Here is an 18,129-nt window from a genome sequence, read left to right as displayed (position 1 = left end):
TGTCAGAGACTCAGAAAACCCAAATGATTCCCCCTAAAGGAGTGCCTACTGGGGGCACCTGGGTGGCTCAGTCGGTTAAGTGTCCGACTTTAGCTCAGGTCATGATCTCGTGGTCCATGGTCCATGAGTTCAAGCCCCGCATCAGGCTCTGTGCTGACAGCTCAGAGCCTGGAGCCTGCTTCAGATTCTGTGTCTCCCTCTCTCTCTCTGCCCCTCCCCCACTCATGTTCTGTCTCTCTTTCTCTCTCTCTCTCTCAGGAATGAATAAATGTTAAAAAAAAAAAAAAAAAAAAGGAGTGTCTACTGTAGGATGTGGCACCTGGACTCAGGTCACCCATAATAGGCCTTCGCGGTCTGCTTTCTCTTTCCAGAAACAGGATTGTTCTCTTTAAACTTAAACTGTACAGTGCTTTGTTTCTTTCAACAGAACTTGTTCATGGATCTCCAAACATAAGCGTATAATTGAAAACCCACAATAATCAATTCAGAATCTACTGTGAGCACAGCAAGTCAGCAACAAGTTTATTATTAGACTGGCAAGGTAACATGGTACATGGCTAAGTGTTTGGGCCAGCGTTCCTTGACTTTCTCTCCACAGGCTTCTGCTTTCAAATTTCCCCTCTGGTGTTTGCAATGTTGCCATGTTGGTTTGTCTTTATGAAGGGTGGGGTTGGGGGAAGCAAAGCAAAAGAAGTAACATTGAGTGAAGGCAGGTTCCCTTTAGAGCCTCTTACAGTGGCTCAGGGCAGTTCACCTGATCTGTGATAGTCATTTTTTCTATGTCAATTTCATTAGAAGTCAAGATATCTTTTAGATAGGTCACTGTTTCTGGAGGGAGATAAGGGTTTCTTCCCAAGATCCAAACATGATCCATGTGAAAAAGCCAGATGATTGTGGTACAGGAGTACACGAGGGCGTAGTTCTCATAGTCGGTGGCCAGGACCCAGTATGGAGCAGATGGCATCACTGAGAACCAGAGGAGAGCAGTATTAAGAGGGACCAGGACAAGAGGAACCTTCATCTCCAGGACCCTGGAAGCCAGGATCCTAGTTCTTCTACTGTAGTAGAACTTAAAAAAAATTAAAAAAAATTTTTTTTTAATGTTTTATTTATTTTGAAGACAGAGAGAGACAGAGCATGAGTGGGGGTGGGGCAGACAGAGAGGGAGACATAGAATCTGAAGCAGGCTCCAGGCTCTGGGCTGTCAGCACAGAGCCTGACATGGGGCTCGAACTCACAAACTGTGAGATCATGACCTGGGCCGAAGTCGGACGCTCAACCGACTAAGCCACCCGGGCGTCCCCCCAATGTTTTTTTAAATGTTTATTTATTTTTGGGAGAGAGAGAGACAAAGAGAGTAAGCAAGAGAGGGGCAGAGAGAGGGAGACAGAATCTGAAGCAAGTTCCATGCTCTGAGCTGTCAGTACAGAGCCCGATATGGGACTCCAACCCATGAACCGTGAGATCATGACCTGAGCTGAAGTCGGACACTTAACCAACTGGGCCACCCAGGCACCCCAAGAGTAGTGGTTCTTAATTCTGGCTTTATGTGGGAATCTTATGGGAACTTTGACAAATACTAGGCCATGTTTCTCCAGACTGATGTGGAGGTGGTTGGTACTCTTGAAGGCTCCCCCATGATTCTAATGTGCAGCCAAAGCTTAGAGCCATCCTTCTGGATCCTTCTTCCCTGATAACACATCAGTCTGCAGAAAGCCACAGTAATGGGGTGTTTTGCCAGACCTCTTAGACTAACAGGCTGCACTTAGCACCAGTAGGCACCACTTAGCTAAGTGGAGTTAAGATGGCAAGGTCAGGGGCCCCCAGGCTTTCCAAGTCTGTACTTCCCAATTTCCTCTAGAACCTGTCTGAGAAAGGAAGTAAGGGCTAATGTTGGTGTGTTTATTTTCTTTCTGTGTGACCTTCGAAAGTTCTTTTGCTCTCAAGAATATGGTAAATCAGGTGGTAACAGGTTATAAACTCCTCCTCACAAGGGGCCCATGAAGATTCATTGACAGAGGTCTGCACAGTGTTGAAAGCTTAGCCTTAAAGGGTCCTTACAACAAGAGAGGGAGGATTTACCTTCTCCGTTTGAATCCAGAGACTTCCTCTGTGAACTTGACCTCCACAGCCAAGGTCCAAGCCAAGGAAATGTCATAGCCCAACTTGTTAAAGTTAAGTGGAAAATGGACCCAAATGGGAAAAAGCTGTGAACTGACCCCATAAGAACAAAAGATTTGGACACAATCTGCTTTCTTGGGTTTCAAGCAGCCCACCTCCTCCACTCAAAAATAATGCCTCTCTTTGCTAAGTCAAACCAGATCTCAGCACTCGTGAATGACCATGAGAAGCTGGACAAAAGAGGCAGGGTGTAAGAGATTAGAACTTGGCTGGGTGTCAGGGACCCAGCTGGTTATCAGGACAACACAAGAGGGCTAGTCCAGATGACCACGCACTGAGGTCCCTCCTACCTCTGACTTTCTACCTGTTTACAAATATGAAAACAGAAGGACAGTTGGAGGACATCTGGACAGAAGCCTGCATAAGGCTACAGGGCCCACACTGAGTGGGCCCTGACTTACCTTTCTAGCGCCATTGGTGCCTGCCTGCCAGGCTCACTATTGAGAGCTTGTATTCATCACAGATCTGCGACCTTTGAATTTCCACTGCTTTGTGTGTTCCCAGCTGGACTGGGAACTCTGCAACCTGAGTGGTTTGGGGGAAATATGTCTTCCAACCTCTTCCTGCCAAGGCGATGCGCCCCGCTTGCACAGAGCCACACATTCACACGCCGTCTTCCTCCCACAGGGTCTAGCTCTCAAGCATACATTTACCCAGACATTTCCTCATAGCAAAGAAAACTTCCACATCTCTTTATTATCTGAAGACTCTGACCGTTTCCTACTGCTTATGGAAGGCACGTCAACCCATTACATGGCTTTTGAGGCTCTTCCCAGTCTTGTCTCGTGCTCCATGTACCCGCCCATCCTCTAGGCTTCTCTCTCCAGACCTTTCCTCAAGCCATTCCTCCTCCTGGGAAAGCCTTTCCCGTAGTCTCCTCCACACCCTGGAAGACCCAATGCAAACACCTGATCCCTTCAACCAGAGTGAATCTCTTCCTCCTCTGTTTCCCCTGCCAGCAGCTCCTGCCTCCTATAGCTCCTGTTACGGGGCCTCCTTGTGAAGGTTGTGCACATAGTATTTGGCCTTCACTTCCATCCCCCCTTCCTCAGTGGAGAGTTTGTGAGACCTTCGTTTTGGTCCCAACTCTGCCTCTAAATGGTCCAGCGACCTTGCCTATATCACCTAGCTTTTCTGCACTTTGACGTTCTTCTTTGTAAAAATAACAAGAAAGGCTGAGATGCACAAAGTCCCTTACAGTTTACAGAGCATGTGCTATCTCATTTACCCTTAGAATACTGGGTGCAGAAGTGAAGTTAGTTGCCCATGGTCACATGTGCGGGAAGAATTATTTTCATCTCCCAGCATTCCTATCTTGGTCTATAAAATAAGAACTTCCTCACTGCCCTACTCTAGGGACTTGAAGGGGGAGCGGGCTGGGGGACAGTGATTCTTCTTACCGCTGTGACTGCGGTGTCTGCCCCTTGGGTGGGGAGAGGGGCCCTGAAGCACTCTCGGTAAAAGAAAGTCTCACATTTCTGAGCTGGCTTCTGCCGTGTATCTATATCAACAGTAAACTAAAAATTTGGTGCTTTCTCTGTTGTCTGTGTCCTTTCCCCAGTTAAGCCGGAGCTCAGAGGACAAATGCTCGTGATCAAACATCTTTCAGGGAACCCTAAAGTGTGGTGAGAAAGTGGCAGATAGAGCCAGGGCTCAAACTTACCTTCACTCTTGTCATCTCTTGTGTCTAAGCCTTTGCACATGTGAATTGTTCTGCTGATAATACCACTACTAACAACTAGCTACTACTGGCTACTAATATTTCAGGCCTCCATTCCCTCTGGGAAACTAGTCTAGGCTGGTGCCCTACTGCTCTCCCCGGTGCTACAATTTGTGCTGCCTTTATTGAAACACGGTAGTTTTACAGTAACTTGCCTGCATACTTGTCAAGGGCCAGCTCTGTCTTGCTCATCATCACATCTTTGGTGCCTAGACCCAAGCATGGCACATAGTAGGTGCTCAACAAAGTATTATGCATTGAGTCACTATAGGTGACACATTATAGGTGACACTCAGATGTGACAGGAGTGTTTCAACCCGGGGCTCTAACCTTTGGTTTGCATATCTCCTATCCCTGAAACCTCCTGAGAGAAGTGAATACTTACACCAGAAAAACTTAACTCCCAGCTTGGCAGGCTCTGTGAGGTTGGCCTGGGTGGCTTCGCCTTCAATTTGATTCACAGTTCCATCCGGTCTGCAACAAGTTAACAAAACAAAACAAAACAAAACAAAACAAAACAAAACAAAACGTCTTAATTCAATGGAAGCCAAAAATCAATGAAAGGCCACTAAGCATCAGGGTGGCCAAGATTGTGATTTCTGGTTAGGGAGGCTCTTTCCTTTGTCACTGTCTCTGAGACCAAGCGGAGGAAGATGGCCCTGGGTGATAAGAAGCAATAACTGAAATGCTCCAGGACTGGATGATATGTTAGGCCCTAACACTTCTGTGCTGTGTTTTGAGTCCTACAAGGCCATTTCCTGCTCTCAGGCTGCAGAGGGAGGGAGTAAAAGAGAAGGGAACACAAACGAAACAACCCTATACACCAAGAAGATTTACTTCTTTAAAAATGAGAATGGGCCAAAGGGAAAAACAAGGACTGACATGATTACTCAAAGTCTGGAGATTTGCATGCTTTCCTTGCTCTTGGGGCCTCAGTGACATCATATGACATCATCTGACCCATAAAGCCATCCATACACCTGAGCTCTGAGACCCCTATCCAGGCCTGCAAGCTTCTGACTGAGTATGGGAGATTTCAACATAGGCCAGGTAAAAGCAGGCAGTGAGGAAATATTAACCTCATCTCAGTGATTCTCAGAGACATTAAATGTGCAGAAATGCACATCTTGCAACAAATGCCACCTTACAATTCTCAGTGTCATTTCTTTCTTAGTGGTATATAAAATGGTGGTGTGTCTTAAAAGTGACGGTCTTCGATTGGATGAAATACTTTCACTCTTTTGAAAGAGTGGCTCCAGTTTTTAGCAACTCCCAATGACTCTGTGGACCTGGGGGAGAGGGGAAATGCCTGGGGACGGAGGCACTGAGGGGAGGGCGCTCACATATCACAGTGCTCTTCCTAGGAAGCTGACAGAGGAGGAGCCTGTTCATCAGTCCTCAAGGGGGCACAGAACAAAAGTTAGAGCAACAGCGTGTGTTAGAAAGTCAGTAGGCTATGGTTAGTGGTGACGGATGTCCCAGAAACCAGATAATAAGCAACAGGTAAGGAAGGATGAGAAATGTATTCAGATGCTCCTGGATGCATAGTCTGTTTATCATCAAGTAGGGCTGGGAACCATCCCTTCCTCTGTCACCTGAAACTCAGCTGGGAGAACAGGAAGATGGTCCATTTCTATCTGCATGCAGTTGCTTAGCAACAAACCAGCCTCTTCTCGGCAGACTTTCCTGCTTTTCATCATCATTTATGTTTTGGCCAGAACAGTTTTCAAAACACCAGTCTCTGATCGTAAATGCACAATTTGTTCATGGGAAAAATACATTTGTATTTTCAAGGGTCTCAGCAGATTAATAGTAATACATAGTATTAATTAAATAATTTCTACACACCAAACCCTGTTCTAAGCAATTTACATGTGTTACCTCATCTGATGCTCACAAAGCCCTATGCAGGGAGGTTCTATGATTAATGTCACTTTACTGAGAGGAAACTGAGACCTAGAGTATTACCATAACTAACCTAAGATCACATCATTAGTTACTGGCAGAACCAGGATTTGAAATGGGGCAGCCTAACTCCAAAGCCTGAGCCCTTCGGCTCCCAGCCCCGTGCCAGCTGCTTTTGCCCTCAAATTCTCTGACACTGGCTAAGAGTACTTTGCTCAGACTCCGTGCTGTGCCTCTGCCCATCCTGTAGTATTCCTGAAGGGAGAAGCCATACCACGCTCCTGAACCAGCAAACCTTTCTCCATGTGCCCTTGTATCTTAAACAAACGTGACCCTACAGGCAGAGCAACCTAATACTCAAGATACAGTTAAAGAGGACTCCTGGCTGGCTCCGAAGGAGAGGTGGAAAAATCTTGTGGGTTTTGAGATCAACGTCACTGTCTGAGTCTTGGTCATAGAATGGGACAAAATATTTGAAATGAAGTCATTGCAACTTTAGATGGAGGTCTGCATCTCAATCCTTCTCTGGGCTCTAAAATAATCTGTTTTTATCTTTAGAGGCCCTTGAGATTCTTAACTTTATTTCTATGGTTTATGAAGGCAGGGAGTCAACCCACTTATGTTCTGGCTCACAGAAAGCTTAGTGGATAACAAGATGGCCACACAAAGCCTCTCGGAGCCTGAGTAACTTCCATGCTGGGTTATAATTGTTTTCTTGGAGTTGAGCACAGTTCTCAGGTCCTGTAGGGAACAAGAAGGACAGCCCTTCACCCCAGCCTTTCTTCCATTTGTCTTCTGTTCTCTTCCCCATTTCACTTCTCCCTGGGTTTGAATCTTAGCTTTGTTGCTTACAAGCTGTGTGGCCCTTGGGCAAATTACTTTCCCTCTCTGTACCTCAGTTTCCTCATCTATAAGTGTGGGGTTGATAATAGTACCTACCTCAGAGTTTTTATGGGCATTAAATAAATATATATATTCATTTACATATATACGTATATGTACACACATGTATATATACATACACATACAGAATAGTGCCTTGCATTTAGGAAATACTTAGTATTTGTGACTATTGTTTATTGTTGCTCTTATCTTTGTTGATAGAAGGTTGGTAGGAGCTCTTTCTGCGGCTTTTTAAAGTTTCTGTTTGCTTTCTAAAGTATGAATTCTCATATCAAATAGAAATCTGTATTTCAGTATCAGAAAAGTATACTTCTGTAGGCGATCCTGTTCCCATAACCTAGAATGTGACCATGCATTTGATTCTTGCTTAACAAGAAAAGGAGTTTTCTAATAGTTAAAGCTGTCTGGAGATGAAATAAATTGTCATGGAAGGCAATGAGCTCCCAGTTCCCGGAAGGAGTCAGGTAGAGCTGGATGTCTTCTGTTAGTAGATAATATAGAAAGGGCTTCGTTCTTAGTTTGGAGATCAGATGAGATGGTCCCCCTCCCCGCCCCCCTTGTGCCCCCTCTCCCTCATCCTTTGCTACCAGAGTATCTATTTTGCTATGAGAGCAGGAACCCTGCAGTTTGGATTCCCATTGAGTTCCTAGTGCCTCTCATAGGGAGTACACATATAATAAGTACACAACACTCAAGGGAGTCCACAATACAAAAAGATGCTCAGCAAGTGGTCATGCAAATAAATGAGTGGCTTCTTGTCCCCACCATTCTGCTTGCCAAAAACTTTCATCTTAGGACCTGCTGTGAGCAGGCAGGGCAGACCCAGCAACATCTGCACCACCCCCCTCAACGAGATTGCAAGGACACCCAGTCACCCCAGGACAACTCTCTGCAGGCTGGCTCCAGGACTGTGTTGCTTTTGAAACCACAGCCACTCACCTCAACTCCTGGTTTATCACTTTGATGTTTCCGTTTTCCATTAGCGAGTAGTTGGCTTGGATGCAACTTCCCTTCTCAAAGCTCACTGGGATCTTCTCAATTTCATACCATCGTCCAAGATACTGCAGAGGTAACAAGAAGCAGAGAAAACCCCATGGCTCTCTGGGGACCTGCAAACTCTTCCCTATTGTTGCTTTTTAGAGCAGAGCCCTTTCCTGGGGAAACCAAGCAAAATGGGCTGCATTGTTCTGACAGCAACTGAGCAAGATATTGATTCAAATGAGAGTAAGTGAATCGGATGTGCAGGCATTGGTTGAATGCCACATTTTATTCCTAAAGTGCTCTTTATTTAGATATGCTGTCAGTGGCCCCTCCAGCCAAAATCTATGTGAAATTCTAAACTCTGTGAAAGAGAGAGAGGAGTCCAGATGATGGAAGGTGCCATCTCAGACATTTTGTGATTCTACGAGGCATCTTTGAGTTGTGTGCAAGTCAGGTATATTCACTGTGGGGAACTGGGACTCCAGAGTTGGTTGCATTCTCCTCATAAGACCTCGCACAGGGAGGTGGACACAAAAACTTTTGGCAGGTGATCAGGACTTAGAAGACTGATACCATGGGGGGTATGGTCTCAGTTCATAACTTCGTGTACAGAGTCAACTCTAAAGAAGTGCGCATTGTTGTGGGGGAGGGGGAGAAAGGTATGTTCACCGTTCCATGCATCGCCTTGCATGGAGATTGCTCCAATTTACAACCTTCGTGGAGGGCAATTTGGCAATATCCAGCAAAGCAATTTCACTTCTGGAAATGTAACCTCTGGATAATAAGAAAAAGAAATGATGCATATGTGAGGTTATTTGTTGTGGTACTATTGTAAGAACAAAATACGGGAAACTAGAGTCTGAGCATTCGTAGGGGACTAGGTAAATAAATTATGGCACATCCATATAATGGAATGTTACACACCCTCTTTTAAAGGAGTCATATGCGGGGCGCCTGGGTGGCTCCGTCGGTTGAGTGTCGGACTTCGCCTCAGGTCATGATCTCACGGTTTGTGGGCTCTGTGCTGTCAGCCTGGAGCCTGGAGCCTACTCCGGATTCTGTGTCTCCCTCTCTCTCTGCCCCTTCCCAGCTCATGCTTGGTCTCTCTCTCTCTCTCTCTCTCTCAGTCTCTCAAAAATAAATGAACATTAAAAAAAATTTAAGGAGTCCTATGCAATTATCTCCAAGATACATACAATGGAAAAAGAGCTAGGTGAAAAATAGTGTATATGTAAAAATGGGGGGAAAGATTATTATATTCATTTTCTATTGCTGCTGTAACAATTTACCAGAAGCCTAAAACAACCCAAATTTATGGTCTCACAGGTCTATACATCGAGTGAGTTTGGTTAAAATCAAGGTGTTGGCAGGGCTGTGTTCCTTCCTACAGGCTCTAGAGGACTCTGTCTTCTTGCCTTGTCCGAGTTGTTGAGGCCACCCGCATTTTTTGGGTTGTGAACTCCTTCCTCCATCTTCAGTGGCAGCAAATGCAGGTGAAAGTCTTTTCACATTGCATCTCTCTGATTCTTGTTCCATTGTCACACCTCTCTGACTACAGTTGGGGAAGGTTCTCTGCTTTCAACGATTAGATTGGTCCTTTCTGGATAACCCAGGCCATGCCTGCCATCTCCAAGTCTATAACTTTAATCACATCGGCAAACCCCCCTTTCCATGTACGGTGGCACAGTCACAGGTTGCAGGCATTAGGGTGAGGGCATCGTTCTGCCTACTGCAGTTATGTATGTATTCGTGAACGTACACATTCGCTCCCAAAAGATACACAATAAAATGATTTTACTGGTTGCTACTGGGGAAGGAAACTGAGGTAGGAGGGGAAAAGGGGTAGGAGAAGAGCTTCATTGTATGTTCTCTGGCACCTTTAGGATTTTGATCCATGTGACCGTATTTACTTAGACAAAATATTAATTGAAAGTATTTTTAAATTTAAAAATGTATTACTCAACAAAAGAAACTCAGAGACGCACTCACCTTCAAAAAGTGAGAAGTGGAAATGAGAGTACTGCAAACAGGTGGCAGTACGGCTTCGGTCACATGGCTCTTTGCTCAAATATATACCCACGTTTATGACCTAAAATTTCCACTCATTTATTAAAGGCACATCTTTCAATTAAAACCACTGAAATTAACATTCATTGAAAGCACCAAAAAAATACGGTTAAAGGTCAGTTGGTTTCATAGGCATTCTCAAAAACACACTCCATTTTATACAGAGCATTTAAAATGGTTCTATTATTGTTAAGGTGACTTCAGTGCTCCATAATTAAAACCGAGGAAGCATGATTTTCTAGAAAAGGGGAAACTGAAAGGTGGCAGATTGCTTTTTATGGCACGCTCCCTTATAATTTCACAATATTTTTGTGAAAACCTTTTCACGTTTGTGGGTCCCAGTTTCTCTATCCATATAAGAAGAATGCAATGTTTAAAATGAATCCTGGATGGGAATGCAAGCTGGTGCAGCCACTCTGGAAAACAGTATGGAGGTTCCTCAAAAAACTAAAAATAGAACTACTCTACACCCAGCAATTGCACTACTAGGTATTTATCCATGGGATACAGGTGTGCTGTTTCGAAGGGACACATGCACCCCCATGTTTATAGCAGCACTATCAACAATAGCCAAAGTATGGAAAGAGCCCAAATGTCCATCGATGGATGAATGGATAAAGAAGATGTGCTATATATACATACAATGGAGTATTACTCGGCAATCAAAAAGAATGAAATCTTGCCATTTGCAACTACGTGGATGGAACTCGAGGGTATTATGCTAAGTGAAATTAGTCAGAGAAAGACAAAAATCCTATGACTTCACTCATATGAGGACTTTAAGAGACAAAACAAATGACCATAAGGGAAGGGAAACAAAACTAATATAAAAACAGGGAGGGGGACAAAACAGAAGAGACTCATAAATATGGAGAACAAACTGAGGGTTACTGGAGGGGTTGTGAGAGGGGGGATGGGCTAAATGGGTAAGGGGCATGAAGGAATCTACTCCTGAAATCATTGTTGCACTATATGCTAACTAATTTGGATGTAAATTTTTTAAAATGTTTTTATTTATTTTTGAGACAGAGAGAGACAGAGCATGAGCACGGGAGGGGCAGAGAGAGAGAGGCAGACACAGAATTCGAAGCAGGCTCCAGGCTCCGAGCTGTCAGCACAGAGCCCAACGCGGGGCTCTAACTCACAGACTGTGAGGTCATGACCTGAGCTGAAGTTGGACGCTTAACTGACTGAGCCACCCAGGCACCCCGTAAATTTTAAAAAATAAAAAATAAAATAAAAAAAAAAGAATCCTGTAAAGGAAGAGGTAAAACTATCTCTATTTCCAGATAACATGATTTTGTGTATAAAAAATCCTAAGGAAGCCACACACACACACACACACAAACTATTAGAACTAATAAATGAAGCTAGCCAGAAACCAAATGGCTTTCTACACTTAAAATGAACACTCTGTAAATTATGAAAATTCCATTTACAATAGCATCAAAAGAATAAAATACTTAGGAATAAGTATTTAACCAAAGAAACACAAAACGTATACTCTGAAAACTATGAAATATTGTTGAAAGAAATTCAATAAGACCTAAATAAATAAGAAATTAAATGGAAAGATAACCTATGTTCAGGGATTGGAAGGCTTAAAATTGTTAAGATGACAATATTCTCCAGATAGATCTAGATTCAATGCATTCTCTATTAAAACAACAACAACAACAACAACAACAACAACAACAACACAAAAGAAAACTCTGCTTCTTCACTAAATTGACAAACAGATCCTAAAATTCATATGGAAATGCAAAGGACTTAGAATAGCCAGAAGAATAAAGTTGGAGGCGTCATATATTCTAATTTCAAAACTTACTACAAAGCTATAGTAATCAATACTGTATAGCACTGGCATAAAGATAGACACATAAAACAATAAAATAGAATTGAGAGTCTAAAAATAAGCTGTTACATAAATGTCCAATTGATTTTCAACAAGGATGCCAAGACTGTTCGATGGGGAAAGAATAGTCTTCTCAGCAAATAGTTCTGGGCAACTGAATATCCACTGGCAAAATAATAAAGTTGGACTTCTATATCACACTATATAAAAAGTTTAACTCAAAATGGAGCACGAAATTAAATGTAAGGATTAAAACTATAAATCTCTTATAAGAAAATATAGAAATAAAAATCATAACCTTGCATTAGGCAATGGTGTTTTAGATACCAAACGTATAAGCAAGAAAGGAGAAAAATAGATAAATTGGACTCCGTTAATATTGGAAACTTTTGCGCTTCAAAGACACACTAATAAAGTGAAAAAGCAATCCACAGAATGGGGGGAAATATTTTCAAATCATGTATCTGATAAGAGACTTGTATCTAGAACATATAAAGAACTCTCAGAGCTCAATAATTAAAAAGATAAGTAACCCAACTTAAAAATGGGGAAAGGACTCAAATGGACATTTCTCCAAAGAAGATATAAAAATGGACAATAAACACATGAAAAGGTGTTCAACATCATTAACCATTAGGGAAATGCAAATCAAAACCACAATGAGATACCCTTCATACCCTGTAAAAATGATTACAACCAAAAGGATGACAATAGCAAGTGTCGACAAAGATAAAGAGAAATTGGTATTATATACACGGCTGATGGGAATGTACAATAGTGCATGCAGCGCTTTTGGAAAATCGTTTCCGTGGGACGATCTGAGGAACATTCTACACATTTCCTCAGAGGATTCCCAGCAGGACTGAACCCTTCTATTAACAGTGTTACTGTTCAGGAATGCCATCTTTTATTGCCGTTCTGCCTTCTCTGTCTCAGTTTCCCCACATGCCCACAGTGCTTCCTGGGATCAGCTTCCCAAAACCCTCTGCTCCCCAGTTCTTGGTCTCAGAGCCTGCTTTGGGGGATGCCCCAGTAAGATAAGTACCTACCCCAAGGCTTGCTGTGGCAATCAAAGCAGAAAACTAACACTGAATCCTAGAGGATGCTTATTCAAATGGGAGGCAAAACAAACGGGAGTTGAGACTTTTGCCACACCTTGTGCACGTCAAAATTCTCCTGGACTGGAGGAGTCGGGCATTTCCCAAGGTGAAAGGCTTGTCCGTCTGCGGCACTGAAGAGGCTGGCCAGAGCAGAAAAGAGCAGCAGTGCCGTCATCATCTTGGGGCTCTGGATGGAACCTGGGGTCAGGAGAAACAAAGCAGCTAGAGTTGTTCTGAGCCCCCTGAGGACACGCAGTCACCAGGGGAACATTTCTGGGGACCTCTCTGGGGACCTTCCCCTGAGCCCTTTTGAACGGTCACCCTGCAGAGCCACCTGAATCGTCATCATCAACCCTGCTGTGAGGCCTTCCACCCCTGGGAGCATCTCCCGACCTTTGTACCTCCATTAGAGCATGCTCTGCCTGGTGTTAGAGCTCGTTGGATTTATTTTGCAACTGCTCCCCCTCCATTATGCATTTTTCAAGGATGGGAGCCCACAGAACCTGGCGGTGTCAGGCACAGTCCATACTTGTTGATGAACAGAAACAATGTGGGGTGGGGATAGGCCGAGGGGGAGGTCGAAGCGGTCAAGTGAACCACGCAAGAGAAAAAAATGAGCACACACCATGCACGTTTAGTATCTTATGAGATTCATAAGAGAAGTGCCTCCCTGATCTACACCCCTCCCCCCCCACTCCAGCCCCATCTTGCTGGGCTGCTTACCAACCCAGGAGTAGGCCTGAAACCTTAACAGGCTGTGGCGTGCTGGGGACCCCAGGGTCACCCTGACTGTGTTTGAATGCAGACCTTGCCACACGCTAAGTATAACTGTACATTTTATGCTTTAGTTTCCTGGTCTATTAAGTGGGGGTAATAATCATACCAACCTCACCAAGTTTGGTGAGAATTAAATGAGATACTATAGAGAGAGTATTTAGGGTGAAGTCTGACACAGAGAAAATGCTTAATAAATGCTAGTTATTATTATCGTGAAAAGCAGAAACAAATAACTGCTTCTTGAATTTCTCTTTGGCATTCTGTTGGGGATACTTCTCAGAGATGTTCATTTCTTTTTTTTTTTTTTTCTTCCTTTAAAGGTACATTGACAGGGACGTAGATATGCATTTAACTACAGAAGGACTAATAGCTGGCAACACGCATTTCAGCCCAGGCACCCTTCCCTGCTTCTTTCCCTGACTTGCCTTCAGTCTATTCTCCTCCTTGTGACTCCTTGCCTGTAGCTGCACAAGAGCTATTTCTAGCTCTTTGCCTTTCTCGAGCAATAAAGAAGACTGAATCAACGCAAGCAAAATGTTCTCAGATCTGAGCATTTAAAAGGATGTGTCATAACAGGAATAATTATAACCACTTTATTATGGTTAAACCTCCAAATAACCTTTAATAATCAATAGCTTTTCTTCTGGAGGTTTTATCGTCCCATTTTCAAAGGAACAGTTACGTAACAAGTAAAACTGCCAGCTGGGGATGGTGGGGGCGGGGTGGTCGCTGAGCCTCCTTGGAGCAAGCCAAGTCTGTGGTAGGACGGCACCTTCTCTGAGAATCCATTTGCCATTAGCTCCTGCCACCACGTAAACAACACCTGTCTTTTAATCTTTTGGGAGACGATGGATGGATTTGTCTAAACTTACAAAAATTTGTATCCATTTCCAAGAAATTCTTAGAACCGCGCAGCTCTACTCTTGGGCCTCAGTAGGCTTCAAGCTCAGTGCCTTGCCCAGAAGATCTTACCTCAAAGGATGGTCACACATTACGCACATTCTACAGGGTCCCCCAAACTGGCGGGACTTAAGAGGTCCTTTCTCCACCCCACCCCTCAGCCCCTGGGAGTACAGATGTCACGCTGAGTGCCAGAAGGGACAGAGGGCCGGGACTCAGGTACTGTCTGTGGCTGTCCGTCCTGCAGTGACCCTGAGCCATGTCTGTGCACCACCTTTGGTGGCTTTCAGTAAACACCTACCTCTGTAACCTGATGAGTGTCATTTCACCATGGGACAGTTAACACCAAAAGTCAGTTCCATGTCTTACTCTGACAAATATCTTATTACAAAATGTTCTATTATGGGGTGAAACATGTGCTTTAGCTGTGTAGGAGGATTTCAGAGCAAGGCTAATTCTTAGCCTTGCTTACATATCTCTTCCAAAGATGTCTCTTTATTGCAGTAGTTTCATTCCTATGGTTAAAACTTTTTGTGATAGAAAGGGTTGATGGCATCCATAATTTCTTTTCCATGTCCCGTCCGTTCTAGTTCACTCAGCACTTATTGAGTACCTTCTGACGGTGAGTGAGGCAGGAGAGAAGGGAGACTCGGGAGACAAGTTGACCAAAGTAAAGCCATTTTGGTTTTAGCCTGACCCTTAACCTAACAGTCAGCAGGTCATAAAAAGAGTTACAAGATCCAACTCACTGAAGACCACAAGATCCCATTCCCTCCAGCACTAAAAGCCACAAAGGTCTGACATTCTTAAAATTGCTCCCTGTGGGTAATTTCATAATCGCCAGACAATGGAAAAACTCACCACCAAATAAAAATGATAAACCCAAAATTAAAGAGTAAGCCCCTCCCTACACGCCAGCAAATTAAAAAAAAAAAATTATAAAACCATTTATTAGAGGCAAAGGGATGTCCTCTTCCTCAACTGGGAGGAGAGACCACTACTTTGTAAGAAAGCTCCTTTCTTCTATATTTAATAAATCTTTGTCCCTTTCTCTAAATGGCTTGCTCTGAAATTCTTTCTTGTGCAAAGCCAAGAATCCTCTTGGCGATGAGCCTGAGGCCCTCCCTCTAGGGCCTCAACCCCATCCAGCATCAAAGGTAAGTCGCATTATTATCTTATACCTGTGAACTTGGGTAGGCGTGACCTATATTTTTGCTCTGTCTTCTAACACTAACGGGAAGATTGTCTTAATGAGGGGAGTTTAAATATTTTAAAAATAAACAGAATTTAAATATTATTTTAACTGAATATTAAATTATTTAATAATAATTCTACCAAGGTTATTGTGCATCCGCCCTGGGCCAGCACAGACTCTATGAGCTGGTACTCATTCTCATTGAACTTCCCCATGGAGAAGCCCGGGTCTCAGTTTTTCACATGTGCCACACACTGGATCTCCATAACATCCTATCTAGAAGGCTACTGCTATGACATTCTCTGTGTACTCAATGATGTTAATTTCCCAGGGGTTACTTCCTGATAAGGTATGAAGACAGAACTTACGCCAGGTCTCTTAGGGGCCTGCTCTCCCAACACCTGCGTGTTAGTGCGGGCAAGGTACCTGCTCTGAAAAAGCTGCAGAACGTTGACGACTAGATTTTTAGATTTCACATGATAAAACAAAATGCATTTCCACAAGCCAAGCGGTCTAAAGAACCCATTTAGCTATTGACTCTAACAAGAAAATATGTCTTCTTAAGAAAATATTTTTGTGCCATATTGTCAAATGTGTTTTCCGATTCACAGAATGAATTACAGTTCACTTTTTGGTAAATTTTGTTGTAATGCACAGTTGGACGACAACTCCTTGAGAATTCATCTGGTACAGTATTGGTTATGGAAAACGTTCTCGTTGTCTGCTTGCACGGAAGAGAATGCATAGTGCAAGCACAAGACATTGAGGTAGGTCAACGTTGGGTTGGCACCCCAGTTCTGCCATTTGTTGGCCTATTGCTTAGGATATCTGAACCTCAGTTTCCTCATCTGAAAAATGGCACTAATGAGGTTCTATCTTATAAGGTGGTCTGAGGAAAAATGAGACCAATTTTGCAGAGCGACTGGCACAAGCCCTCAATCGTGGCTGTTATTATTTTTAGCTGAAAGGGGGAAAGTAAAAGCCAAGCCTGTCTCTAAGCACTTTTTAACAAAAGCGAAAATGAAAACCACAGTACATACCTTTTCTGTCAAGATGAAGGCAGTTTCCACATGCAAACTCATCCAATTTAAGATGTGTGGTCTTGTTGACTGGCTTCTCCCAAGCTATTTTATAAGCTTCATTCGGTCACTGACGTTTAATTTTAACGCATGCCACACCCACTCCGGGTCGGGAAGGCTGGCCTAAAAGCTTAGTTCTGTATGAAACACAAAGATGGGATGTTTTGTCCATCTCCCTCCCCCAATTTCCTTCACAGCTGCTCCCTGAAAAAGAAACAATGAGATACTGTGTGTATGTGAGAGAGGGAAAGACAAAGTGCATTTCATTCAAAACATCTTTTTTGCTGTGTGGGTTTTCGAATTTAATTTTCTCAGTCAGAGTGCACTTTAAAGTTCCAGTAAGATGAGCTGCAGCATGTTTTCAAGCATCTGGTATTTATTTTTCATTTTTGTGTAAATGAAAAATCAACAACCTCATTTCCTGAAATGGGGCACCCCATGTGGTCCCTGGCCTGGAATGTGACTCAGGCTAGAGAGTGAAGGGTAAGAATTAGAGATGGCTTTTTGTGTGATCCTGGACAAGCCATCCACTTCTCTGAGGCTCAGTCTCCCCATGGTGACGCAGAGGCTGTCATTTCTGTCTCCACCAAAGTTGGGTGAATAGGGGAGATACCGGTTCTGAAGGGGCTGGGGCTAAAAGCTGAGAATGCCAGACCTTTCGTGATTCGTGATTCGGGAGCCTCCCAGCTTCACCATCCAGGCGGCCTCTCCCTGCCTGGGGTGAGAGTGGATTTAATGTTGCTCATGTCACAGAGACACTTTGGGCTGGGCCCCATTTCTCTCTGTGGAATGAGCAGTTTTGAATCTTAGGACTTGGATTCCGTGCCTTTGTGATAAGGCAGGAGGCTTCTAGGGGCCTGTAGAGAAGAGAGTACCTTTGTGGTAGACAGATTCCTGAATAAAATGCATTCTCCAGTTTCTAAGCAATAGAGAGAAATTTATAGCACTAGGCCTTATAAACATTAAAACAATAACCATGGGGCACCTGGGTGGCTCAGTCTGTTGAGCATCCAACTTCGGCTCAGGTCATGATCTCACGGTTCATGAGTTCGAGTCCCATATAGGGCTCTCTGCGGTCAGCACAGAGCCTGCTTCTGATCCTCTGTCCCCCCTCTCTCTGCTCCTCCCCTGCTAGCCCTTTCTCTCTCTCAAAAATAAATAAAGATTAAAAAAAAACAACAACAGTAACAAAAGTGAATCTTTCACATACCAGAGCTTGTTCTTTGGGATGTTCTTTACCTTTTCAGAAAAAGGAGAAATTAGGATTTCCGTTCAGGCCCTGACTTGCTGGGATCCTCTAAGGCTTTCCCTAAGATCTCTGCAGTCTCTCTCCCTCTCTCCCTCCTCCGTGCCCTCGCTCAAATATCACTTCCTTTAAAGGTCTTCCTGACCTTTCAAAAATAGTACTTGTGTCACTACCACTTTACCTGCTTTATTATACTTTTACGTGAAATGATACCCTTCAT

The 18,129-nt window shown here is 43.6% G+C and overlaps 1 protein-coding gene across 2 annotated transcripts; it reads right to left on the bottom strand.

Moving 5' to 3' along the window:
* Positions 1–492: 492 nt before the first annotated feature.
* Positions 493–16,755, bottom strand: APOD (apolipoprotein D). Of its 2 annotated transcripts, XM_043594538.1 has the most exons (6): positions 16,625–16,755; positions 12,768–12,910; positions 7,649–7,770; positions 4,287–4,375; positions 2,083–2,214; positions 493–966 (listed from the first exon to the last, which is right to left on the bottom strand). In XM_043594538.1, exons 2-6 carry the CDS (start codon positions 12,888–12,890, stop codon positions 731–733), a joined length of 702 nt encoding a protein of 233 aa, XP_043450473.1. In that variant the 5' UTR covers positions 12,891–12,910; positions 16,625–16,755; the 3' UTR covers positions 493–730. The 2 variants fall into 2 exon arrangements, with proteins under 2 accessions (XP_043450473.1, XP_043450474.1); XM_043594539.1 differs by lacking the exon at positions 2,083–2,214.
* Positions 16,756–18,129: the final 1,374 nt, after the last annotated feature.

Source organism: Prionailurus bengalensis, chromosome C2 (genome assembly GCF_016509475.1).
Source record: "Prionailurus bengalensis isolate Pbe53 chromosome C2, Fcat_Pben_1.1_paternal_pri, whole genome shotgun sequence".
In the NCBI taxonomy this organism is placed as follows: domain Eukaryota; kingdom Metazoa; phylum Chordata; class Mammalia; order Carnivora; family Felidae; genus Prionailurus; species Prionailurus bengalensis.
The sequence above is the reverse complement of the archived record's forward strand: the minus strand, read 5'-3'. Positions and strand labels throughout refer to the sequence as shown.

Excerpts from the sequence above, each read along its gene's own strand:
- APOD (XM_043594538.1), bottom strand. The coding sequence starts at position 12,890 with ATGATGACGGCACTGCTGCTCTTTTCTGCTCTGGCCAGCCTCTTCAGT. Across the intron at positions 7,771-12,767 it reads AGAATTTTGACGTGCACAAG|TATCTTGGACGATGGTATGA; the intron begins GTGTGGCAAAAG and ends TTACCTCTGCAG. Across the intron at positions 2,215-4,286 it reads GGGAGTTAAGTTTTTCTGGT|TTCACAGCTTTTTCCCATTT; the intron begins GTAAGTATTCAC and ends TTATGGGGTCAG.